Raw genomic sequence first — 26,749 nt, forward strand, 5'->3', positions numbered from 1 at the left:
CCTTGACACAGTGCATACTCCGAAATCAGCAACACACTTTTGCCATGTAACCTCAATCCTGCAAATTCCTCCAATTTGCAAAGAGGATTTTGGAGGATTCAGGGCGGTTAGGGTTAACCCTAACCGCCCTGAATCCTCCAAAATCCTCTTTGCAAATTGGAGGAATTTGCAGGATTGAGGTTACATGGCAAAAGTGTGTTGCTGATTTCGGAGTATGCACTGTGTCAAGGTCTTGGGCCGGACCTTGTGTTGTTTATGCTCAGCCGTGCATAAATTTAGTCCTTGATTATACTTAACATCCTCCACACTGCTCCAGGATGTCACTGCCTTTGCCTCAACCTATTGACAGTCATAGCCGGAGGATTTTGCAGGATTCAGGCAGTGGTCACCCCTCCAAGGACCATATTCAAGAAATAACGGAGGAATTTGCAGGATTGAGGCTATATGCTATTTTTCCATGAGGCCAATTGGAGGATATTGCAGGATTGAGGCTACATCCTAGCAAAAAGGCCTAGGGAGTTAGGGTTTTAATATCACACGTTTAAGTGATTGCAGGTTCGCTATATCCCTGTAAAGAAGTGTGGGAGGCACGGATCCAGGGGTAAACCAGCCCCCCCCCCCCCCCCCCACCTGTGTCAATTGGCTAGACATGCTAGAAATGGATTTATATCATGTACTTGGTGGTGTTATTCACAACGTGCAGTACGTGTTTTCGCGATCATTCGTCCACGTCTTCTCAAAAATATTCATTTCCCAATTCCTTTCCAATTTGTTAATATTAATATGAAATGTGATACTGAATGTTGTCTCGTTAAGATCGTAACAGTTTAATTAAAATAAAATTGTGTTTTCGTAACTCTCGCCATGCTCGCGCTGCGACGAATTGATTCTGTTTTACCCCAGACACCGCATACAAAAACAAATGCAAATGTAACGCACAAGCAGGCACCAGACTATTCCTCATTTGCATACGTGTTCAAAAATCTTGCACATTTGCAAATGATCCAATATTACCAGGGTGAGAGAGCAGGTAGTGGTGGACGCGTACTGCTCGACACCCTGGGGACAAGATTGGGGCAGGGTCTTAACATGCTTAAGAAATTATCCTGCAAGCTGATATAGTCTTTCATGAACTTGAACATAAATTTACAGCGAAAATATCAGACTTTATTTGAGGGTCAAACATTAACTAGGCCTATGAAAAAAAAGTTGAGATTATAAAAACCACTTTCCGCATAGGCTACGCGATTATCCGTTCGCACACTCCAACTTGCAATGCATGCCTATTTTCACAGGCATCATAACACAGAATTTATTGTAAATTTGTTTATATCAATTTGAAAAGGAAGAGTTATCACAAAACTAAGACAGGACAATTCGGGAAGGTTAGTGGGCAATCTCTATTCCGAACGAGAAATGTGATAAGTACCGCGATATTACGGAGTCCCATCCTACATTTACTTACTTCTGAAATCAGAAGGCTTCTCAGTCAGCTGACGGAGAGAACCCAAGTTCTGATTTCAGAAGTAACATTTACTGGGCTAAAACTACTGCATTCTCTAAAAAATATCCCAGGCTAAGACTGCCTTACAATGTGTATTTACATGTACATACCTGTGTGTACTTGACTTGTGGGGGAGCCATTTCGGGAAACAAATGACAAATTCAGACAACTTCAATGTGGCTCGGACAGAGACGACCTGCGTACGAGTTGCGCTAGCCCGACTGCGTCTGGCCGTACAGTACTATCGCAAGCTCTGTAGTACGGCCAGACGCTGAATGCTTCCTAAAAGACTGAATTTTTTTGGCCGCTGATGTAGCGATTTTGCTACATCTTTTGATCGAGATTATCTTTTCATCCAGGACAAAAATTTCCACAGTTAAGGTTCTTAGTCGTAGAGCAACTCATACCTTTTCGAAAAAACGTTCTTTGGTCTCAATATTTTCATCCATCTGGCCAAAAGACGACTTTCAGTCATCATCTTCCACGAATATCGTCCCGAAAATGCTCCCCCATGCGATTTCAAAATGGCGGCCGCGCTGTAACTCATGAATATGCATAGCAGTCTGTGACGTATGACCTCGTGTTTTTGGACGTGCGTGCGGCGGGGCCGTACGTACATATGTACGTGCATGCACACCGCCGCGCGGACGTACGTGTGCATGCACGTACTGGGTTGTTGTCTACAAGTAATGTACATATACGTACATGTACGTACGGCGCCGCCGCACGCACGTCAAAAAACACGAGGTCATACGTCACAGACTGTCTATGCATATTCATGAGTTACAGCGCGGCCGCCATTTTGAAATCGCATGGGGGAGCATTTTCGGGACGATATTCGTGGAAGATGATGACTGAAAGTCGTCTTTTGGCCAGATGGATGAAAATATTGAGACCAAAGAACGTTTTTTCGAAAAGGTATGAGTTGCTCTACGACTAAGAACCTTAACTGTGGAAATTTTTGTCCTGGATGAAAAGATAATCTCGATCAAAAGATGTAGCAAAATCGCTACATCAGCGGCCAAAAAAATTCAGTCTTTTAGGAAGCATTCAGCGTCTGGCCGTACTACAGAGCTTGCGATAGTACTGTACGGCCAGACGCAGTCGGGCTAGAGTTGCGCCAGCCTCTGATGTGTGCGCTGGATCTGGACAGGGTGACCGTAAGGTCATGGCCAAATTCTGCTAAATGAACTTCAAAAATCTGTCAGATTTATCAAAAATCTGCCAAATTCCCCCAAATTACTCGAATTACACTATGACCACTTAAAATCACATGCAGATGTTGCAGTTTTGCCTTAATTAAGGACCAAACAATCTATAGTTACATAAAAATATTTATATTAAAAAATTTCCTAAATTTCAGGCAAAACGTGGCTGCGTCACTACGAAGTCCGGTTCCCAGTGAACCTCAGCACCTAGACTAGCCAACCTTTCCCATTATGCAAGGGTTTGTTTGAAAAGATGAAAGCTTTTTCACACAAATGTACCATTTTTTTTCAAATTTGCTATGTATTTCTGTCAAATAACCAATTTTGCATAATTCTGCCAGAAATCTGCCAAAAAACCCATTCTGCCAAATTTTCTGTCAAACTCGTTTTTTAATCCAAAATCTGTCAAAGTTAGCCGAAAATCGGCTAAAACGGTCACCCTGGCACTGGAGCGCCCTCAACAAGGGCACTGTCGGATGTTATTTCCAGGGGCAGTCATTATTAAACTATGAATTAATAAAAATGCTGGGCCGGCCGGGCGTTGTGATTTATTAATTGGTGACTATTTCTTATCAATTTGAAAAGCGATACCTTCATTCATTTGATATTCACTGGGTAATATTATTTTGTAGTTCCGATCATCAGTTAAGAAGTACCACAAGAATAACCAAACCATAGGTCACTGAGCGCAGAAGACTTCCACAAATAACCCCATTGCTCGTTTTAGCCCGTTTCTCTATCCCCCCCCCCGGCACCTTTGAGATCTACCGAGTTATCAATCTAGGCTCGGGCCCATGTGGTATCAGAGAGGGTTTCAAATATCCATCCCAAATTCGACTTTGGTTCACTATTAAGCTGTCCAATGCGGACCTACTGTCAATGGCCTTCAACAACTTTTCACTGAGTTCTGATTCAGTTGGTGAAACTCGGAACCATGCAGGCGCGCGCGTACATACGGACTGGCCTCATAAATACATGTATATTATCAAATCCATGTCGTGTACTCAAATCTAGCAGTTGCAGCTTTGATGGACGTGTACCTTTATTAAAAAGGGGGGACATATCACATAGGTGTACGTGTAGGCCTACTGCATTGTTTTTATTGTAAATTGATCCGTAAATGAATATATTTTCTAGAAGCTATCTGACAATGTAATCATATTTCCAGGTGTTTAGACATTGTGCAGAAATTTAAAAAATAGGCCTAAATATTATTCTTGTGGTGTTTTATGGCGGGAATTTCTGTCTTAACAAAAAACACTCCGGACTTATAAAGAGGCTCACATCACGCCATTTTCAGAAATTGGAACATAATTTACTGCATACATAATTATTTAACGATTGTACAATATCATGGAAACAAACTTCATGTATTTATAAATACAATTGTCCTTCATAATATTTGGTAATGCGATGCACTATATACAATAATATAACACAAACTGAAGCAAAATAATTCGCTGAATAGTACTACCGGAATGGCAAACAAACTGAGAAAAGGTCGGGAAATCATGGGAAATTCCCGTCTTATGATAGAACTATCCTTAAAAATAAACCTGTACTTATTTCCAGTTAATGAACTGATTATATAGACTTAACATTTAAAGAAAAAAATAATGTTGGTTGCATACACGCGTTGAATACACAAACAACTCAAGTATATATTACAGCTTTGCATTCGAAGACCGGTTTTGCAAACACTGTTGCACATTCGTCTAATTTGCATACATTTTTTGCAAATAATGCAAATCGATTAAAACTAAGCCTGTGCACCGGTAGACAAAATACACTAATACACATTATGTATAAAAACGAAATTCGAAAGGAAAAGCTATTGTTATGGCGCTACCTGCACCGGCCCAAAGTTTTGTTCTTTGTTAATTTGCCACGAGCTTCACATAAGTGAGTTCGCTCAATCCTTAAAATACTTTTGTTATATAACGCGATAGGGCCTACTCAGTGTGTTATAAAGGGGGATGGGCTCTGGGCACGTGGTGTCTCAACGTGCCGTCGGGTTGCTCGGGCCCATGAAGCTGTGTCAGAATAAGTCGTTAAATTGTTTGAGTTGTTTTTAATTAAAGATACATATAAATAGTTTTGTTCTGCGAAGGCGACTGTCTCTGTTCGTTGTTTCGATCCCTATGGGTGTGGCGGCCACGCCGTACCGCGCTGCCACACGGCCATAATACTCAGTCTATACAAAATAATCAACTTTTCTAAAATTAGGAAACGACTGATGGTGGGGTCCAGACAGATACCTGTACATCCGGCAGAGTTCATGTAAAGAAGTACTTTCACATTAATGAGTGAATTTTTAAAAGAAAATCTCATAAATTTAATACATTTGGTGGACACGGCGGTTGCGCAGAATTTGAACCCGTTCCGTCAAGGGCCACTCCAAAAGCACCCTCAGCGTTCAGAGTTGCCCAGGCGATGAAGAGGATGTAGAAGAGCAGTGCGATGATGCCGATTTTCATATCCAGTTTCCATCGGTTGTTGTGAACGGCGACAATAATGAACAAAACAACAAGCATCAGAGAGATGGAGGTGACCGTTAGACCCTCGGCGTTGATCATTATTGGTGAACCGACAGGGTTAGAAAATAAAGTCTTCAGAAACCACACAAAGCCAAGACAAATGAAGGTTTCAAAGATGTTACTGCCGATGATGTTCGCAACAGCCATGTCAACAAAGCCTGCAAAATAAAAAATATCCACTTTTAATATAGGTTTTCCCGGCCAATTTCATGAAATGTTCATTCACTTCTGAAAATCGGTCATTCGTTTTCGTCTGAATTTGAATGCACGTCCTTATTCCCATTTTAATTCAACGAACGTTCAATCGTTTTCACTGTCCGTGCTTTCGGTTTTGAGAAACAGACGGCCAATTACGTTACCTGTGCATTCATTTACGCAAGCATACCTTTTCTCAATTGATTTCTGGTACAGCTAATTTGATTGACGGTTAATGAAAAAGAAACCCCTAATTTTATTTGGTGCCGATGGCACTAAACTAAAGGTGAAATAGAATGGTGAATATTTGAAATCGCCCTCTAAAAGCGAAAAAGAAGTCTTTTAAACGAATCTGATTGGACATAAACGAAAGGTGCTGTTCAATCACTTAATTGATTGAACTGAAATGAAATCGAATGTTCTGGTAGCGAAAATAAAACGCGTGTTCAGAGGCAGAGCGATTCTCAATTTCAGACGAAAATGAATGACCGATTTTCAGAAGTGAATGAACATTTTAGGAAATTGGCCGGGAACTTATCTGTACAACTTTTAAAATGTAACTTTCTTCTTTTATGGAGATTATTAGTGTCTTACAGAGATCATGCAGAGATCGAGAAACTTGACTTACCATCTCTGGCGACCAAAACGGACGCTACTGCATCTGGCACGCTCGTACCTATCGCCAGAACAGTGTATCCCATCACGGTATCCGGTACGCCTAGCGTGTATCCTGTTTACAAGTAAACAAGTCAACAAATAAACAAGCATCGTTATGATTCCACAACTGAGATAAGGACATTTAAAGATAAACATGCATGGACACTATATATAATTTCCTTCATTCTATAACTTTAGGGTCCAAGGTGTGACATTATTTTTTACTACCTGTCCCTGCTATACCTCTGAACTTCTTCTTTTTGTCTTTTATTTATTTATTGTTTTTTTTTTTTAAAAGTTGTTCCATGTTTTCACTCACCTATGACCACAATCATCCAGTAGAGCAGATAAGACAGTCCAGCCAGCCACACACACGAGGCCACGAACGTTATTGGATAACAGCGCCGCCACACGCCCGACTTTCGACAGTCCGGGACCGAATAATGTAGTAGGACGATGATTGGTAGACCGAGTAACCACGTGATGTAGAGAGAAGTGGAGGTGGGCGGATCAAAGACTGACGGAACAGACTTTTCGGTGTCGGAATCATCTGATGATGGATTTTCTGGGAATGTGTGTGGAGAAAATTGATAATTTAATCAAATCGTTAACTTAAAGTGAATGTAAATCATTGGCTTTTGCTGTAACTTTCAGAAATGAACTATTTGAGGGGTTAGTATAATAGATCAAATATTGTTACACTGACATGTTTGAAGTTTTGTGTTCAAGAATGCTGAACAAACGGCCTGCACCCGTTCATGAACATGTAACCAATAGCAAACACAATTTGGACTGAAAAAAGTGTAAAGTTGGAGTAGTAGTTGAAAAATAGTTAGGTTTTTCCAACGGTGATCGGCCGACCACTGTTGGAAATGTATACAAAAATACCATTTTCTTGAAAATGACTTCACAACAGGTGCCATAATTATTTTTACAGGATGCTTTAGACTGTCATTTACCAACATCCTATAGTAAGGTATTTCGTAAAAACTTGGTAGTTTTATTTTTTGATGTTTGCAAATGTTGTATATTCCCTTTAATTATCAAAACATGAAGGAAAGTTCAATGGGATGTGAATACGTAGACCCGACTCTGTACTGGTTTCATCATGTTTACAAACATGATGTTTACAAAACAAGTTTATCATCATGTTTACAAGTTTTTCATCATGTTTCCAATCAACTTCCAAATGTTTACAAACCTGGATTATTGATCCCGTAATTACTTGTCGATGTCCCGTACGATGTCCGAGACCCGCCACCCTCGCCCATTTCTTCCATTCCCAGTCCGTCTATCATCGCCGTCTCTTCCATCTCTGTTTCTGTGTCTCCTGGTGTGCCCACTTGCGGCGCCGGGCATGGGAAGAGCTTGGTGTCGGCCCTCCATTTTAAGGCAAGAGCTGAGATCGGTTTGTTGAAGTACATGATCGTTATGTAGCCAGCAAAACAAAGGGTCATGATGAGGCCTTCCCACCTGTCATGAAAAATAATGTATGCCGAAACAAGGTAAAGATATGATAGTGACGACTACGACGCCGTCCGATAAAAAAAGAGGAATGTTACTTGAATTACTTGAATTACAAGAACATGTATTTCCATCGCTTCAAAAACATTTCTTTTAGAATACAAAATATGATGCACTAGAGGCATGATGACAAAAGCCGAAGCTTATAATAACATGCCTGTAAACATATACATAACTGCTCACAGGGTAGACAAATGTAAAAAAAAACAAAAAAAAAAAACAAGCACAAACAAACAAGTAAAGAAAAGGACAAACAAGAACATAATTGTGCATTACAAAAAGTGCATGAAGAACAAAGGACGCGTCATGAACAACAGAGGAGCGGTGGCAGGGAAATAAATAAAAATCAAAGCAACGAGTAATAATACAGACCGAAGAAACTGAAAGAAGAAGAACCCATATTATATACTCGGTGAGCAGATGCGTCTTATTCAATTCAATTTCAATTCAAATTTCAATTCAAAGACATTTATTTCCATTTCACCGATTTACAACATTAAGCAGAATAAACAAAATATTAAAACAATAGGTAGGTATGTGATAACAGAATAATAATGCTAAAAATGGAGGCAGGCCCTGGTAAGCATGTGCTTGTGTTGGGGAGGCCTTAGGACAGAGATTGGACAAAACAGTCAGACAGGACAAAGGAACAAAAATAAACACACAAACAAATAATTATTTTTAAATCGGCCTTACTGTGAACAAGAACGTACCAATCCCGTTTAAAATGACATGTGCTTTCCGAACCAGAGGTAAAACCAACAGGTTATGTTTGTTGAGACTCTCCTGCTTAAAGGGAATATACATCATTTGCTTTTGCTGTAATTTTCAGAAATGGAGGGAATTGGGGGGTTGGAAATATAAAGCAAATATAGTTACACTGACTTTTTGGAGATTTTGGGTTCGAAAATGCTATAAAAACCAAGAAAAACGATCATTTTCCCGTAGTCTGGTTCCCTGACTCCATATAAGAAGAAATTGAGCAGTTTACATACATTGGGGAATTGTAAGGTCAGGGAACCAGTCTAGCTGGCTCGTACCCGTTCATAGGTTGGTAATCGATTGCAAACAAGCGCAATGGTCAATTGGGGCCAGTATTTGAAAAAAAGCCAGTTGTTTCCAACGCTGATCGGCCGATCAGCGTTGGAAATTGATACAAAAATACCACTTTTCTTGAAAATGACAGTATACCAGGTGCCATAATTTTACAGGATGCTTTAGACTGTCATTTACCAACATCCTATTAAGGTATTTCGCAAAAACTTGGTAGTTTTATTTTTCGATGTTTGCAAATGTTGTATATTCCCTTTAAAGAAACTCGCTCAGATTTAATTACTGTAGATATAGATGGATTACATCTTTGAAGTGTGTAGTGTTGTATTAATACACAAAGAGTGCGCCAAAAGTGTATACATGCGTAGCTCAGTGTAGTAAATGCACACAACACGATCTACAGTAGTAAACATTTTTTCTTATAGGGGTATTACGTCCCGTCCCGTAATGCGCCCAATTGTGCTACAAAATGCATTTTAAACGAAATGATATTATTTGGAAAGATCATTTAAAAGTAGGATATACACGCCCAGACGACCATCCTTTAAAAACTGGGCGTTTTTGTATTATTTGAGAACCATGCTAGAAACTAGTTTCGCCGGTCAAAAAGTTTGACTCAAAAAATCGAGCTGTTGGGTGCTAGTTGTGAATTCTGCCGCATAGTTCGACTCCGATTGGCTGAGGCTCGTGATCACATAAATCTGCATGCTTTGACATATCAAACGTTATATACAGGAGACTTGGCTCCGTGGATAACGGACGATACTCGGACTAACCAAAGACAACGACCAATCAATATGCAATCAATCTACTCGCAACTGATTGGGCTAACTTTTTAACCAAGTTGAACAACATGAACACGATTGATCGACTGATTATGTGATTACTATATAATGACTCAGGTAATCAAACCTTACCACTGAACCATGGCATCATACGTCACTGCTATCAGAATCACCATGGAGATGACCCAACAGATTGTATCCCTGATGACTGGATACCATGACAACTGTAAACCTCCATTCTAAATTTCAAAACAAAATTAAAATTCATGTATGATATTATGTTATAGAAATCACACAATTATTTATATTTATATAACAATATGTTTAATTTTCTGATTTCACACAGGTTTTAAATCTTACATTATTTTTCGATAATATCGAGCTTTCATAATATTACTTGAAGTTTGAAAATGGCATTCTGTAGTATACAAATTAAAGATGCATGCCCCATGCTCTTCAAACAATGGATTTTTTCTCCTGATGTTTTGTTTTTACGAAAAACTACCTTTTTTCGATTTTGTTTTCTAGAGAAATAATTCAATAACTAAACGTCGGTGGATTTTTCGTTCGGTGTCTCATTCAAAAGTGAACAACTTTTACATATACAGGGCGAGTCAAAAAAAAGCGGAACCCAAACCCCAACAATTATATTCCAAATTTACAAAATATGTAGCAGTGGTAGCACCAAAAAAAAATAATGACTGGAAAGCCAATTTCATAAGCTACTTTTGGATGCAAACATTACTAAAATTGCTCAATCCCTTCAAAGAATATGACCATTTACACACAATGACCATAAAACCTCTTTTGTCCAAAAATACGATTTCAAGAATCGTCGTCACAATTGTCTTCAAACATCACCAGCGATAAAACCTCAGTTTAAAAGTTTAAAACAATCAACAAATTCCTTTTGAAAGGTCCGTCTTTTAAATAAACAGTGGATTTTTTAACTCACATAAATCAGGGTTATTGAGTACTACAGTTGTTGACAGTTGTTGAAACAAGTATTCTATGTCATTTTCTTTGTTGTTCCAAACAGTCAGAATACACAATCAATTGCTTTTTTTTGGGGGGGGGGAACGAAACAGGTTTTAGGGTCATTGCGCTTAAATGATGATACTCTTTGAACGGATTGAGCAATTTCAGTAATTTTTTCATCTGAAAGTAGTTTCTGAAATTGGCTTTCCAGTCATTATTAATTTTGGTGCTACATATTTTTTTAAATATGAAATATATTTTTAGGGGTTTGGGTTCCGTTTTTTTTTACTCACCCTGTATAGCTTGCAAAATAGCAACTGAACAAAACAAACCAGACAGTCTCCATGTCAAACTCGAAATGGCACGGGGAATAAATCCTTAAATTGGCTATAAAATGTTAGAGTTTTATTTATTCTTACCCCACCAGCGACTAACGCACAGAGTGCTAAAACGACGAAAACATTGAATGCCGACGAGCCTACTATGCCGCCTAAACCTGTGTTATCGTAAGTTATGAAGGTACCTGCAAAAAGTCACAGAATGTTGGTTGATTTTGTGACAAAAGAATAGTAAACGTGAGGATGAATCACAATATAATACGGAGCTCTGGAAGTGCCATCCGACTTGTTGAAATCCCAAAATAATAATTTTGTCAGGATCTCAATATTATTTATCTTAGGATGACGATGGCGATCGCGACACCCGGAGATAATTTATAACGGGATGACGACATCCTGAAAGTAGGATGTCGATGTCCCAGCCGTGATAAATTATCTCAGGATATCAACATCTTGCCTGTAAAATATCGTCATTCTGAGAAAACTATGTCCGGATCTCAACAAGTCGGATGGCACTTCCAGAGCTCCGTAGTATTGTGATTTGGCATATCAGGTCCACTGTACTAATTCAAGCCCCATTGAAAACAGTGTAAAATCAACAAAGTTCAGGGCCAAATAACATGCAAGCCAAAATAACTGGGGTTTCTCAAATAAAACTGAAATTATGGTCTTGTCGTCTTTCATCTTTTCATTTCTTTTCAATTTTAGGTAGATTAGCCAATTACACTCTAAAAACAACTTAGTCAAAATATTGACTGGTTTTCCTAGTTATTGAAAATTGACTAGGAATTTAGTTAAACATACAAAGTTTTATACTATGACTAGAAAAAGTAGTTGGGTTCGACTCCAATTTCAGTTATTTGCATAACTATTTTCCCAAAGTTTATAATACTGACTGGAAAAAATTCTAGTCAGATGGACTGATTTTCAGTTGCACCCTGCTGACCCTGAATGGTTAGTCAAATTTAACTGGTTTCTAGTCAAATCTGACTAATGCTTTTTTAGAGTGTACATTTTTAAATATTCACACCCAAACAAAATCTCCTCCCGAAAAGTGATAGTTCCCAAGCCTGCATGCATGTAGCCATTTTACAAGTGGCATCCTTCCACTTTTAAATAGGACCCATTTTTCACCCATAATTTTATCAAGCTTGCCCTCAGATGGAAGCCCCAAAACCAGGGAGTTGATCCTTTACACAATTCCACCGTTTTTAAAGCCAAACGGTCTCCGTTTTCAAACGAAATTGTGCGGGCACTTTTTATGCTTATGACTCGCGAAGAAATTCTCACTTGAATTAGTTCAGTGCACCCATCAAAATTGTATGAGTGTAACATGACGTAACATGAAAATTTTGTTTTTGTGTATACTCATAGGCCTTTCAGCGTATTGGAAACTACAATTTAGTTGTGTCTCTGAACCTAAGTGAAGTTCATTACTTCACATTTTTCCTGTTCTATAAATATCTTTAAGGTATAAATGATATGATGCAGCAGGCCACCGACTATATTCAGAGAAAACAGCTTCGATCTGCGTGACGAGTAGAACTTGAATACCATTTCCACACAGCGGTTGTCAATTTGCAAGATAGTTTTCAATATTATCAAGTGAAAAAAAACGTCTTCGTTGACAAATCACCAATTCACACAATTTTTCGAGGGTTAACTTAGGCGGATTTTCAATTGCAAGATTTTGATAAACTGATTTTCACGAGAACTTAGAGGGAGTATTATCATCGAACCAATGTTTATGGTGCTGAAATGTTATTTTTCTGTGCAATGTAAACATGTTGGCAATTAACTCACCTACAACAGCCGAGAAGAATTCAGGAGCCGAGCTACCAATGGCCATGAAGGTTGCCCCGGCAACGTCTTCTTGAATACCTAACACTGCAAACAAATTATCAACAAAGACAATGGCGCCTTATGATTACAAAAGGGTGTTGTTTGAAAGTATGATATATTACGTCCATTTTCCAGATAATCATGGAACTTCTTTCTTTCTTCATCCACTCTTCATGTTTCCTCTCTGTTACGTTTTGCCATCATGCAACCATTGGCTTTGCAGTATTGGGGCCTATATTTCCCTTTTTACTGACAAATTAGGTCAATCTGATCAGCTGAAGAAACAAAGAAATGTGACTTCAGCTGTTCCTTAAATCCTTGCTGAAACTTCACCAGTAACGTCATCTTGTGAGTTCGCCAACTTGTTTGGGTTAAGAGGACAGATGCAACCCCGTTGTTCTAGGCCTATTATGTCTTTGGTTTCGGGTTCTGTCGTCCATCCGATTGTAGTTGTTGACCAAAATTTCTGGACCTTTGTTCAGCGTATCTTCCTCGATAAGCCGACACAGATATGTTCCCGTTGATACCATCAGGAATTGACTTCCAAGTGCTTGTTTTTCGAAAATAATTTGAGGATTGCATCCCATGTTTCGTCTTATTATTCGTTGCTGCGTAAAATCAAGGCTTTAGCATTAGAAATCGACTGCATTGGCCTGGTGTCGCTAGTGTAAATTACTACCGACGTGTTATACAAACTAAGGCAAATTAAAGAGTTATACAAACTAACTTTTACAGATGATTTCCAGTGAGGGGACAAAGTAGTTGATGCACACATAAGCGATGGCGCCAAAGAGGTAAACAGCGATGAAGAAGTTGAGAATCACGGCCCCGTTTTCTCTTTGTTTCTCGGTGAACATGGTCCGAGGGAACCGAACGATTGCAGGCATCGAGCAGTTGATGTCGGTCTTGTCATCGGCATCTTCGGTTTGTTGAAGCCTTCTGCCAATCCTGTCCTCTAAAAGAGGAATTAAAAGGATCAAGGATGAGTGCACGTTCGGCAATGTAAATACACTCATAACATGGCGTATAAAGCCGATATTGCTTGGGGCAAAGTCAAATGAGATTTACTATGACAAGCCGAGAAGACAGACTTCAATTCGATTCAAGAAGACATTTATTCCGCAATCCTTTTGGAAAATACATCGATAATTAAAGAATATTAGTACATAGGAAAATAGCAACATCAATATACATCGAGTATATATTAAACAAAATAATGTATACGCTTGGAACTAATAATAGAATAAGAATTATGATCTATGTACAACAGAACAGAAAGAGCATGAGGCTGTTTAAGTAAGCCTAGACTTGTGAAAAAAATCCCAAACAGATAAAAAAAACAAAAAAACAATATCAACAACTACAAACGAAAAAAACCTTACCAATAGCCACAAAACCCGTCAGTTTCTCTTCCACCTCTCCAGGAGAAACTTCCTTTATTTCTGTCCTTTCTTTTCCCGCTGTACGCAATAAGGAACCGAAGGAAAAATGGACGACGAGACACACGCACAAAATGGAGATCTTCGCTACAAGGAAACACTTCACGTTCATCGTCATTCTTGCGTAAAAAATGCAAAGTTTGGGAAGATGTTTCCACACTCACTGCATCACTTCAGTTTGAAATCGCAATCAGAATCAATTCAGTTGAGTTCATAATGATCTATATTGATGATGGACCGTACCGACACCAACACTCGCATTTCTGCACTATTCGCGTATTCATCCTGAGCTTGAGTGCAATTTTGTAAAGTTATGATATGCCTCCTCAATTATTTAAGCGTCGAATCGAAATACCAGAGTACTAACTACCAGCACATTTGCATCCATACGGTTTTACTAGTGCCCGTAACGAGTCTCGTGCATGGTCGGCTTTGTCTGGTCGAGGCTGTAAGAGTTTTAACGAGCATGTCACTGAGTCGATCATGATTGTGTATTGATGGAAAAAGTTGCTGGTGGATTGAATTTGAAACACCACCATTTTCTTTTATCAATCGCTTTTAAGTGACTTTTTGGTATCGCACAGATATCAAAACTCAGAGAAGCTTTAAAACTCTTGGTTCTGGAGTTGTTTTGTTTAATCATTGTTTAATTCCTTTTGAGGAGGTTAACAACATCCTCCATGATCTATAGATCTCCAGCTTCAAGAGAACTAAAGATTTTTGGGAAAGAAAACGACTTAAACTGGAGGTATTTGTAAAGTTCCTTTTATATTGAACATTAATAATAAGCCTACCGCCCGATATCAGTCTCCCATGGTATGGTGCCCGAGTCACAATACAGATGTAACGTCCTGCCTACGCACGTCCGATCATACACAACGATAACCTTGGTACATGGAAAAGACCCTCGATTGCTTCATTAACTGCGTAATTACATCAAAAGCAACCCACGTGTAGGCTTCAAACTATAGGCTTCGCCTTGCCCTCTGCGGCTCCCATGACTGACGCCCGATTCGCAGGCGATTCGGCGCCCGGAAGATTTGCGGAGATTAACTCGTGAACGATCGACTTGTGAACGCACGTATGATCCGCCTAACACAAAGTCTTTGTAAAGTTTCCCAAGTCCCTTCGCAAATGTTGTTCCTTTATGTCTGACCATGGAGGAAGGAACGTTTGTGTTCCTTCCTCCGTGGTCTGACCATGGAGTAAGGAATATTTCTTAGTACCATACCAGTCAAGGGTAACTTGAATCCGGCACTTATTAAGCTCGCCATGAAGTTTTTTTTCTGTTTATGTTTAAAGAGATCACATTTCCATAACCGCGACGATGGACAGCTACATATATATATATATATATATATATATATATATATATATATATATATATATATATATATATATATATATATATATATATATATATATATATATATATATATATATATATATATATATATATATATATATATATATATATATATATATATATATATATATATATCTATCTATCTATCTATCTATCTATCTATCTATCTATCTATCTATCTATCTATCTATCTATCTATCTATCTATCTATCTATCTATCTATCTATCTATCTATCTATCTATCTATCTATCTATCTATCTATCTATCTATCTATCTATCTATCTATCTATCTATATCTATCTCCATGTTGGGCTGAAGCGGAGATGGAGAGTAAGTCAAGTGGGGGAGGGGGGTGTTTATTAGTGAGTACCGGTACCCCTTGCCATCCCCGTAGATCCGCCATTGGACAGTGTTAGTTGTATCATGATCCCGTACCTCTCCATTCCTGGTACGATGACCCCACACCCACTCACTCCGACCCTCAACTCAACCCATACACACCGGTGTAATCCTGGCCAAGGACCGTCAGGAAACACCCACACGCCACCCGTACCCATCCATCCATCGTCATGGTCACAAGCCCCTGGGAAAGCTTCCTTGTTATTTATTTCGCAACCCGGGATCGTGAAAGAAAGAAAATTCATTGCATCGATACGCGGGGGATGTTAGTGTATAATCACTTAAATCTTATAAGAGCAAAATATTAGTGTTTATGAGTGGATAATTAACGAGCAAGGGAAAAGTACAATTTGCATTCGTTAAAACACCGAAGGAGGCGGCCTGAGTATCCGTTTATATGCCAAAGTGGGGCAGCAAGACGCTATATAATAGACCATGTTATATTGTTTACAAATTGGATGTTGTGGTCACGACGCGATGCCAGCTTTTATCAAACGGTGCACTTCTGCACTGCATGTGTATCTCTTAAAATTTGATTGGCGTAAAAGTTGTGACATCAAATGTTTAATGTGGGCAAAATAACATGCAGAAGGTGCCGGTTGCCCGTTGGTAGACGTCACACCACCATGGAGCTACACAAGTTTATAGCTCTATGATCACCTACAAAACAACATAGAGCAAGGCACATTTCCTTCCTTGTTATATATGCATGCAATAATTCGTCACATTATTCGTGTATGCGGCGAAGGTCATTCGCTTCCTCCATGCTAGTACACGCTACCCCACCCTATATCAAACCCCAAAGGAAAAAGAAGTACTTGAACCCATGATTGAACAAAGTGAAAGTAGTGAGGTCACAGGACCAAGAAAGCCCCAAGGTAAGATTCCACCAATGAGAAAGCTGCATTGTTCAGCACCATCAATCAATGAGACATGATTAACAACCCCACGGAAGCGGATGTGCCCAGGTACTCGTTGTAATGCAAATAACCTGTCAGCAACAGGTACCAGTCCACATGCATGGTCTTCTGATCTGACACAAAAGTCACGGAATGCAGATGATCGATGTTCGTAGGCTATACCATGGAGCTATAAAAAGGATCGAGCTTTTGGAACTACAAACATTAGTGTCGGTGATGTAAACACTTGTGTTTTGTAGCCCTTGTAAATCGACGCCAGTCCAACCTCCTGGAGGTTGTGTAGCCCTGTGAGGTCTGATTGTCGTGACAAGGCTCGTGCGAATCACCGAGGCGGACAGTGCGGTTGTTTTGTAAGAGAAAGTTGACACAGGTCTGGCCGTTGAGTTTGCGAGGGGCATTCGTGCTGAACTGCTGGTCCGGTAATTCGGGAACTTGGCCCAATCTTTGCGGGTTGTGTATCACGGGTTTTCCACCATGGATTCCAGTTTTGTACCTCTTCTGCTTGTGGCTGGTGTCTACCTCACGATGGCCGTAGCTCAGAGGCAATCAGGTCAGATTCCTTAAAGATGTTAAGAACTTTTGTGTTTGTGTTTTTAGTTTGATCATGTTGGACCATGGCCATGGCTGGACCAAGGAGGAATTTCTGGTTCTTTAATAATAATAATTAAGTTTATATAGCACTTTCCATCTTATCAACGATATCAAAGCGCTTTACAATATTATTACCCGGTTCACCAGGCCACAAGACCACGCGGCAGCTGATATCAGCGCTCAATCGGTCCTCTACCCTCACATGCAGGTACCCGGCATTCATACTCCTGGGTGGAGAGAGGCAATTGTAGTGAAGTGTCTTGCCCAAGGACACAAACACCATGTTCCTGGTTCTGTATTTGGACCCCTGTTTATAGCTCCACGGTCGGTTGGACCGTGGAGCTATAAGAAAGTGGGAAAGCCGAAATCATCTATAGTTCGTGAGTTTTCGTGATTTCGTGATGATGTTTGACCAGCATCATGATCAGAAGATGCAGATTTGTTGCAAGTACTAACAATTGCTATCGTGTGCATGGATATTTTGTTTGAGCCCTTTGGGTTTTTCCCCATAGCCTATACATTACGTTACAACTCACATGCTTGATGTAGTTCCATGATGTAGTCTACCGTACTTTTTCACCATGATGTGTCCGTTTATCGTGTTAATTGGGTATTCCGTAGTGGAGTTTGTGTTCCTTCCTCCATGGCGCTTTGTAAGCTAATCCGTGAATGCTATTCATATATAGGACCAAATCTAATTTATGTGGTGTATCGATCGACCCGGCTCGAACAAGTCCTCTATGGTCACGGTTCCTTGCCCTTCCTTCACGCAAAGCTTAAATTACGTGTGGAAAGTTTAATGGCCCTCGCTCGCGTATCGGGCTACGGACGTCGGCGGACGGTCCAGGCAGAACGAAAAGGAATTGGAAAGAATGTTGCAACCTGACGCTGATTTTTTTTTTCTTCGTATATCTCTCAGTGAAGGTTAGTCATTGCAAAAATGATGATAAGACATGAACCTGGGACTGAGAAACATTTCCAATTTTGCTTGGACATTCTTGGGCAATTGTCTTGACTCTCCATAAACTTTGTAACAACCGCTGAAGTAGCATCAGGTTGCGACATTCTTTCCAAAAATACTCATCTTTTTCAACATAAATAAGGATATTGTGTTAAGCTAACATTCATTAAAATAAAACAAGTGTAATGGTTTCAGACTTAGTAGATCCGTCATAGAAGTAAAAAAGCAATTAAGCAACAGTGTATATTACAATGTATAGCGACGCTTCAAAACTTCAAAACTCGTCATGCTCGTGAACGTTTAGTGTGAACATTCCTTTGCTTTCGTGTAGTTAGGAAAAACCTGTTACAAACATTCTATGATTCCCTTGAGTCTTTCTATTCATTTTGCGACGGATAAACCTATCCCAAAAATGCATCCAAAAAAAGTCCAGTGCGGACAGGGCCTGTTTTCCAGAGAGGGGAAAACCTTGTGTGAACGTGGGCAAGTCCACAACGCTGCTACCTGGTTTGTGTGGACCACACTGCACGGTGAATGTACACACTTTGTGCCCTAATAGTTAAGCAGTGATGATGTGCATGCACGATGCCTTTATTTTTGAACTTAGCCATCAAACAGTTTTGTCAAAGTGCCACAGGAAGCGTGATTTACGGTCCTTTTATTTTGCAGCACTTGCTGTATACGATTCCTTCCTGCGTTCCTTCTATACAAAGGTCCCAAGGCCAAACAAAGTCATTTCAATCTTAATATCCTGAAGTGTTTCAATCAACGAGAGGCAAGGCCTGTCCTTATACGTCCCCGGTGGGCTGTATACACGGAGCCTGCAAACAAGTGTGAAGATTACTGTCCGTGTGAGTTTCATCTCGAAAGATCTTTAAATTGCTCTAGCATTGTAAAATGTTATTCACTTTTGAATGAGACATCGCACGAAAAAAAACAGGCCCCACATAATGTCGTATTTGCATTGCGGGCCGGCAAATAATAGGTTCACGCAGGGTTGAATTGACTTCATGCTTCTCGCCCCCTGATATCCGAGATATTCGTAGGGCGGATCTGTAAGTTATGCAAATTATGATATACCATCACCGCTAAACTGCACAAAAGCAGCCCAAATGAAAGACACCCCTTTTGTACATTTAAATAACACATACAAACTGAATACATGTGTTCGTTTAGAGAAAACAAGTGCGAGTGCACAATAAGCTCTGGCCGTCTTGCTTACATAAACGTCTCGCGTATTGACCGGAGATTGTGCGAACAAAGCCCGGGTCGTCGTCCCACGCGAAAATCACGCTAAAATATTGACCAAAAAATAATCATTCTTAGTTTCCCGCAAACCATTAGCATGTTGGTTTTTTTTTTTACTTTTATATAGCGCGCTATATACCACGTGACTATAACATTACTGCACATAATTATTTTGCCATTAACAACATTTCGACAACCAACTTACACTTTTTGTTGGGTATTTAAGCAATATTGCTTTCTTTCTTTCTTTTATTTGCAATTAAAATGTGGTGGTTATATTTTATGGAAAACATACGGGTCGTTTTGGGGTCAATTTTTCGGGGACCGACCTAGCTTTATGGACCTATACCGACCTTCCACGAAGAGAAGCTCCTGCCAGAGCTTAAAAAAATATCGTGTGTGGTGAGAAGTATGCACCGTACGAGTACACCTTTAAAGGGAATGTACATCATTGGCTTTTGTTGTAATTTTCAGAAATGAACTATTTGAGGGGTTAGTATAATAGATCAAATATTGTTACACTGACATGTTTGAAGTTTTGTGTTCGAAAATGCTGGAAAAACCAAGAAAAACAAAAATGTTCAAGTAGTCTGGTTCCTTGACTCAACTAAAGATAAAATAGATCAATTTATAAATGCCGGAAAATTGTAAGGTAAGGGAACCAGTCTAGCTGGCCTGCACCCGTTCATGAACATAACCAATAGCAAACAAAATTTGGACTGAAAAAAAGTGTAAAGTTGGAGCAGTAGTTGAAAAATAGTTAGGTTTTTCCAACGGCGGTCGGCCGACCACCGTTGGAAATGTATACAAAAATACAATTTTCTTGAAAATGACTTCACACCAGGTGCCACAATTTTACAGGATGCTTTAGACTGTCATTTACCAACATCCTAGTAAGGTATTTCGTAAAAACTTGGTAGTTTTATTTTTCGATGTTTGCAAATGTTGTATATTCCCTTTAAAGCTCGGGTGAGTGCAAAGGCCAAGCCCAGGGTCCACGCCTGTCCTACAGCAAGGACACCGGTTCTTGAGGGTAAAGCCCTGGGATCCCTGCGGGTTATGCTATAACCTGTACCCTAAACAAAGTACAAGCAAACCTTGATCACATAACTCCGGAAGCGATAACACAGCTGGATGGCGACCTCAACTTCAAGGCTTCCAGAACTGTTGTTGTCATCAGTGCAAGGCTGGTGAACATGTGACACGATGTACCACAATTTATAGATGTATCGTTAACCAACGAATTATCGTAAAAGTTACAGTACAGTACAGGGTTTAACTGTATTCAACGTTGTCAATCATTGCCATGTGCGTAAATCCTGCGGGAGGGGGGGGGGGGATATGGTGTCCCCAAGCACACTTGGATCCCCTCCCCCGAATATTTCTCGTGGGAAAACCCCAAAATGCAAATGCATTAAAAAATGATGGAAAACGGAGAACATACAGCACGTTGTAAGGTAAGGCCAAAAAAAAAAGTCTCCGGTTTCTGGTATGGAGCTTGCCCAAAAAGTGGTGCGGCGACGCGACTTTTTTTTTTTTTTTTACCTGATTTTTTGCTTCAAATGTCGGCTGATGACTGCAAATGGTGTCCGACTAAACTTAGTGCAAATATATGGGAGTCCAGAGAGGCCAAATAAAGCTTATTCTCGACCATAACCCAATCTAAAAACACGTTAAAATTGTGCAGCAGCAGGATTCCAGTCAAACCAGTGAGTTTGACGGTTTTGAGACATCATCTTTCATTGAAAAAAAAAGCTTTTTTCATTTTGCCGACGCGCATGGCTACGGCGACGCGCGCGCATACCAGAAACGGGAGACTTTTTTTTGGCCTAAGGGGCTTACGTCTCGATAGTCCGACGTCCCATTGGTCCGACGTCTCATTGGTCCGACGTTCCATTGGTCCGACGTCCCATTGGTCCTATGAAGCATAATTCTGTGTAGTTCTACTGGTTCAGGTTGACTGAACCTAAACCTAACTTAACCCTAAGGGCCTAACCCTAATCCTATGGGGCGTCGGACCAATGGGACGTCAGACAAAATGGAACCGTCGGACCAATGGGACGTTGGACCAATCGGACGCACAATAGTTCTGATCAAAAGTGTCTGATCAATTATTTACGCAACTGCTAGAAATCTGGACTGACAGAGAGTACTTGGACGTCGTTTTTGGTACTATGATCAAACTGGACAGTTAATATTAAAGAGGATGACTCACTCACGCAAGCCCCCACCAGACTCGCCCTAGCCCTGTCGGCTATACCGACGGCCTAAGTATAAGGGGTCGACCCCAGTGATTATCTGACGCTTTCTCCGTCGATATCAGAACTTTCATCAATAATCAATATATCGGAAATCCAATATCGAGAATATCCGATATATCGATTATCCCATGTAAAAGTTAACGACCATAAAGATGACTGAAGTCCCCAATTTTCCACGGCTTTCTCTGAGGCATATTGCTCAAACTTTTTAAAACAAATTTCACTGAGAGTTTGTCCAGAACGGGCGGTTTCTTCTCAGGTTTTACATTGTAGGCCATGGGCCCAAATCTATATGAGGTCCAGAAGTTGAGGTTCGTCTTAAAGGGAATATACATCATTTGCTTTTGCTGTAATTTTCAGAAATGGATGGAATTGGGGGGTTGGAAATATATAGCAAATATAGTTACACTGACTTTTTCGCGGTTTTGGGTTCAAAAATGCTATAAAAACCAAGAAAAACAATCATTTTCCTGTAGTCTGGTTCCCTGACTCCATATAAGAAGAAACAGAGCAGTTTACATACATTGGGGAATTGTAAGGTCAGGGAACCAGTCTAGCTGGCTTGTACCCGTTCATAGGTGTGTAATCGATTGCAAACAAGTGCGATGGTCAATTGGGGCCAGTATTTGAAAACAAAGCCAGTTTTTTTCCAACGCTGATCGGCCGATCAGCGTTGGAAATTGATACAAAAATAGCACTTTTCTTGAAAATGACAGTATACCAGGTGCCATGATTTTACAGGATGCTTTACACTGTCATTCACTAACAGTCCAGCAAGGTATTTCAAAATGATTTGGTAGTTTTATTTTTTGATGTTTGCAAGTGTTGTATTTTCCCTTTAACTATTTGGTGTCAGCTTGCAATAAGGTCAACGTTACTCATTCGATGGTGCTGAATCTGAATCTGGCTGTTTACATTGTCCCAAATTGCACATTAAAGTTATGACGACATTTTTTTCCTCATTATTTTATTTTGCCCATTTTTGGTCAAAAATAGTATTTTTGCCATAACTTCTATATGTTTTAAGTTCAAATGCTTTAAAGTTTGATACAACATATAAATAGGCAGTCGGCATGAATAATATAAAGTCATTATTTTACGCTCGACACGGTGCTTAAAGGGGTTTTGGTAGAATCGATCCGTTCAAAAATGAGCATGATGAGATTTCGACGTGGCGGTATAAGGATTTATATTAAATTAACGTACCTCTCTTCCTCCCTTTACAACACAAATCAATCACAAGTAAATCACAAGTCATTCAGTTTCAAGTAAATAAGTGACACACTATTTTTTTTCTCCATTTTTAAATTTTCTTTACCCAGAATACATGTTTTTGGGGGCGTGAAACTGGGCTTCCGGAATCCAAATCGAAAAGGCATCGCGCAGTCTTGAAAAGAATTCGTTCGTTACGTTACGTTTAATGGTACCCTTACATTGGGGAAACAGTCCCATTTATTTCTAATTTGTGCAAGCGATGTGATGTGCACATTGTAAAATATCAATTAACATGTTCCAAACTGCTTATAACCGAGAAATTAAGTTGCCACTAAAAAGCTAAGACGAAACTGCACGTTACAGGCTTTAGAAAAGACCGCGAATTCCAGCGTAGCATGCAGAGCACAAAGCGACGCCGCTTTGCACTGGACATTTCGCGATGTTTTTATTTTGAGTCACAAACACAAGCTGCCACCGAGTTTTATTTCATTATACAGCAAGCGTTAAACACAAAGTAAAAGCACAAACGGGAGATTTATTGACGAGAATCTGATATTTTCGATATGATTCCTCAATATTGAAAATTTCGATATTTCGATATGATTAAATAATTGCTACCGGCGATATCGATATCAAAATAATATCGAATAATCGAGTAATATTGATACATCGACGATGCTTAATTTCGAACGACCTTTTTTTTCCTTCAAAAACCACATGCCCACATCTAGATCCGACAGCAGTTTGTTCTATTTTCCCATGGTTTTACAAAGTCACATGTTGTAGAAGACTTGCGAGAAAAGAATTAACAGACACTCCGGTAAAACCCTTACTGGTGCAGACATCTTCGACCACCGACGGAGCTCGCCGATGTGTCGACTGGTTGGTTCGAATTCGATTTAGCACGGGCACCGTCTGTGGCCAGATAATTTTTATGAGCAAGCTTCGTGCCTTCATTAGCCTTTCACCAAGGCCATCGTGGCTTAACTTCCCCGCATTAGACACGAAGCGACTGGAGATGGAGACCACACATGCGAGTGGCTTTGCCACTCGTGCGTGCTGACTTAATCTTTGCTCCAGTCGCTACGGGTCTTTATTATGAAGCCCGGGAAGGGACAGGGTGGAATTTTTTTTTAGTTTGAACGAATTAGCAAACTCCAAAAAAAACTTGCACCCTGTCCCTTCCCGGGCTTCATATCATAGGTCTTCGCAACTCCGCCGCTCAGTAATAATGTTCAACGAACCGAATGGCATTTAATAAAGTTAATATTTTGTCGTAGAGGGCGTGATGAATCAACTATTGGTGGCGCTATACATCAACAACAATTGCACGTGGATATCAGCTGCTGTCTGCTGATGACACAAACGTTCGTTGAAGGGAACAAGATTACAGTCCCTAAATACTCATAACTGGATTTTTTTTTCAGCCTATTCATAGCGGGGAGTTGAGTAAAGCAGTACATCACATGCTTGTGGAATATTCCCAAATTTACAAAAATTCGCTATGAACTTCTGAACTGCTGAATAAGTGAGTCCCTGGCCTTGTTTTTAGTAAATAGTAATGATCCAGACGCAACTTCTTTGATTGTGTACAAAGTATTAAGTATGGCGATCGTGTAGCGTAGGGCGCCTGTTTAGTTTTGATCAAATTAGAGTCAAAAATGTTTTGTGTTGCTAAAACATCACCTTTATAATCAAAAGCAGACTTTTCTCAATTCTAATGACACCCATTTTGCAATTTTGAACAGTCTCTTGAGGTTGAAATCACGATTTTCCTGCGAGGTTTGTACCTTGCGATTCAGCGCGCCGTGCGTGCTCATCACGGTACATCGCGCAGTGATCGCCATCTTTTATTTTCGGGTTGCGTGTTGTGTCGCCGCGCTGTCATCGTCAATTAACCCCCAAATTTCCCTTAAAAATTTAAAACCCTGCCCTCTATCTATGACATACCTGTTTATTGAGCACCAATTAGTTTGGTCTGTCTACACGGTCTAATGATTTTAAAGAAGATTTTGTTCCCTTAAGTTAGGAACCGGGCGCTACACTACACGATCGCCAAAAGTATTTTCTAACAAATTGGAAATGTTTCTCAGTCCCAGATTCATGTGTTTTCAACATATTTGCAATGACTGACCCTTATTGACATGATTGACTATGATGAAAAAAGTGGCGTCAGGATGCAACATTCTTTCTAAGTTGGTGGTATCATTGGAAAGGTTACCAAAAAAAGCAAGGAATGAATTCTGCACAAGTACATCAGTTATCTGCCAGTTAAACACATCAATGTTCACATCACCTTGTGATTTCACCTAAAACGAGTCCAGAAAGCTCTGGAAATGTGAAGACATTTTTCAGAAAAATGTGTTTTTAGAGCACACTTTGGATGCACACATCAGCTCGGCAGCAGACAGTCTCGGCGGCCATTTGTGGCATTGGTTATTGATGTATGCAGTGCGCGTGACGTGACATCGATGCACGTCACCACCTGTACCCAAGGATAGTGCAATACATCTCATGAATATTTAATTTGTCAGGAATATTTAGTTTATTAAATATTCATTAAAATCACAATTTTAAAAAAGATAAAAACATCAACCCGATTTTTTTTAATTCATAAAAATTAAGTAATATGCAATAGTTTGCACATTTTGTTTCTAACAAAATTGTAGTAAATTGAAGAAAGGGTGACTGCTCCTTTGGACACAATTTTGTATTGATAATCAGCAAAAGAGTTGAGAAAAGGCTCCAGTTGGTAAAATTTGCCATATTACTTGGAAGAAAAAAAGGGGGGCTGCCTTCTCCAGGTTTTCAAATAGCCCGGACGAGTATTTAAAAAACACACACTTGGCCTTATCTCTAAAGCAAAGTTTGTCTAACTTAGCTGAGGTTTTCCTCAAGTTTTGATTGGGTTTTATGTGATACCCCGGGGTTGAGCCTCATGTTACCACTGTTAAATTTTGCAAAACCCTTACTGTTTTGATTTCAGGTTCGTGTGAGCCAATCACTATAAACACCTGCACAGGCTCAGGTGTCATCCACCAATACACCAGCGTACCAATCACCTTACCCAATGGCCCGGGACCAGACGCCGGCTTCACTACCTACCGAAACCAAAAGAAAGCGCTTCAAGGAAGGAGGCAGCTTGTCTCTCTACTCAAGGGCCGTAAGCACAAGGCGTGCCGAGAGTACATGAAGCCTTTCGTTTGTGCTGCTTTCTTACCCGCATGCAATGAGAATGGAGATGCAGTTCCACCTTGCATGGAGCTGTGTCTTGCGACCAAAGCAAATTGTCAGGTCAGCATGGAGGATTTAGGATTGGAGTGGCCAGACGAGTTGGACTGTGACGTGTTTCCTACCAGGAGCAATGTTCCGCATTGCATTGCCGGTAAGTCGCTCTATACACCTGTATTAAAACATAAACCCTATTAAGACAAGATAAGTTTGCGGTAGCACCATGTGAATAAATAAGACTAAGAGATTTATTCACATGGTGCTACTGCAAACTTATCTTGTCTTAGTACCTTTCCACCATGCAAACCTTCAAATCTCATAAACCCTATTAACTCCCTAGGATTTGTTGCTAGGATGCAACCTCAATTCTGCAAAATCCTAAGATGTCATTTCTTGAATGTGGTCCTTGGAGGTGACCACTGCCTCAATCCTGCAAAATCCTCCAGCAATCTTTGTCAATATGTTGAGGCAGAATTGCAGTGACATCCTGGAGCAG

General features: G+C 40.0%; 3 protein-coding genes across 8 annotated transcripts in view; 1 reads left to right on the plus strand and 2 right to left on the minus strand.

Moving 5' to 3' along the window:
- LOC119740994 (retinal dehydrogenase 1-like) overlaps positions 1 to 1,664 on the minus strand; it is a 28,589-nt gene extending 26,925 nt beyond the window's left edge. Inside the window, exon 1 of the mRNA XM_038216540.1 lies at positions 1,615 to 1,664. Coding sequence (XP_038072468.1) covers positions 1,615 to 1,644 — 30 coding nt within the window. The 5' untranslated portion in view covers positions 1,645 to 1,664. The remainder of the gene's footprint in view (positions 1 to 1,614) is intronic.
- Positions 1,665 to 4,005: 2,341 nt separating this feature from the next.
- Positions 4,006 to 15,214, minus strand: LOC119741634 (sodium/potassium/calcium exchanger 3-like). The gene is made up of 9 exons (XM_038217467.1): positions 14,004 to 15,214; positions 13,349 to 13,576; positions 12,583 to 12,666; positions 10,861 to 10,964; positions 9,596 to 9,702; positions 7,303 to 7,574; positions 6,421 to 6,666; positions 6,073 to 6,174; positions 4,006 to 5,407 (listed from the first exon to the last, which is right to left on the minus strand). Exons 1-9 carry the CDS (start codon positions 14,176 to 14,178, stop codon positions 5,040 to 5,042), a joined length of 1,686 nt encoding a protein of 561 aa, XP_038073395.1. The 5' UTR covers positions 14,179 to 15,214; the 3' UTR covers positions 4,006 to 5,039.
- A 1,598-nt stretch (positions 15,215 to 16,812) lies between these two features.
- The window catches only part of LOC119740207, a 38,126-nt gene continuing 28,189 nt past the window's right edge, over positions 16,813 to 26,749 (plus strand). For 4 of the 6 annotated variants that reach the window (XM_038215415.1, XM_038215418.1, XM_038215417.1 and 1 more), the window contains exons 1-2: positions 16,813 to 17,296; positions 26,009 to 26,407. In XM_038215415.1, the coding sequence (XP_038071343.1) occupies positions 17,221 to 17,296; positions 26,009 to 26,407 (475 nt within the window). In that variant the 5' untranslated portion in view covers positions 16,813 to 17,220. Of the gene's footprint in view, positions 17,297 to 24,432; positions 24,551 to 26,008; positions 26,408 to 26,749 lie in introns of those variants that run through there. The other 2 variants (XM_038215414.1, XM_038215419.1) reach the window with 2 other exon arrangements.

The sequence above is a fragment of the Patiria miniata genome, unplaced genomic scaffold, assembly GCF_015706575.1.
Source record: "Patiria miniata isolate m_02_andy unplaced genomic scaffold, ASM1570657v1 HiC_scaffold_5, whole genome shotgun sequence".
NCBI classification, from domain to species: Eukaryota; Metazoa; Echinodermata; class Asteroidea; order Valvatida; family Asterinidae; genus Patiria; species Patiria miniata.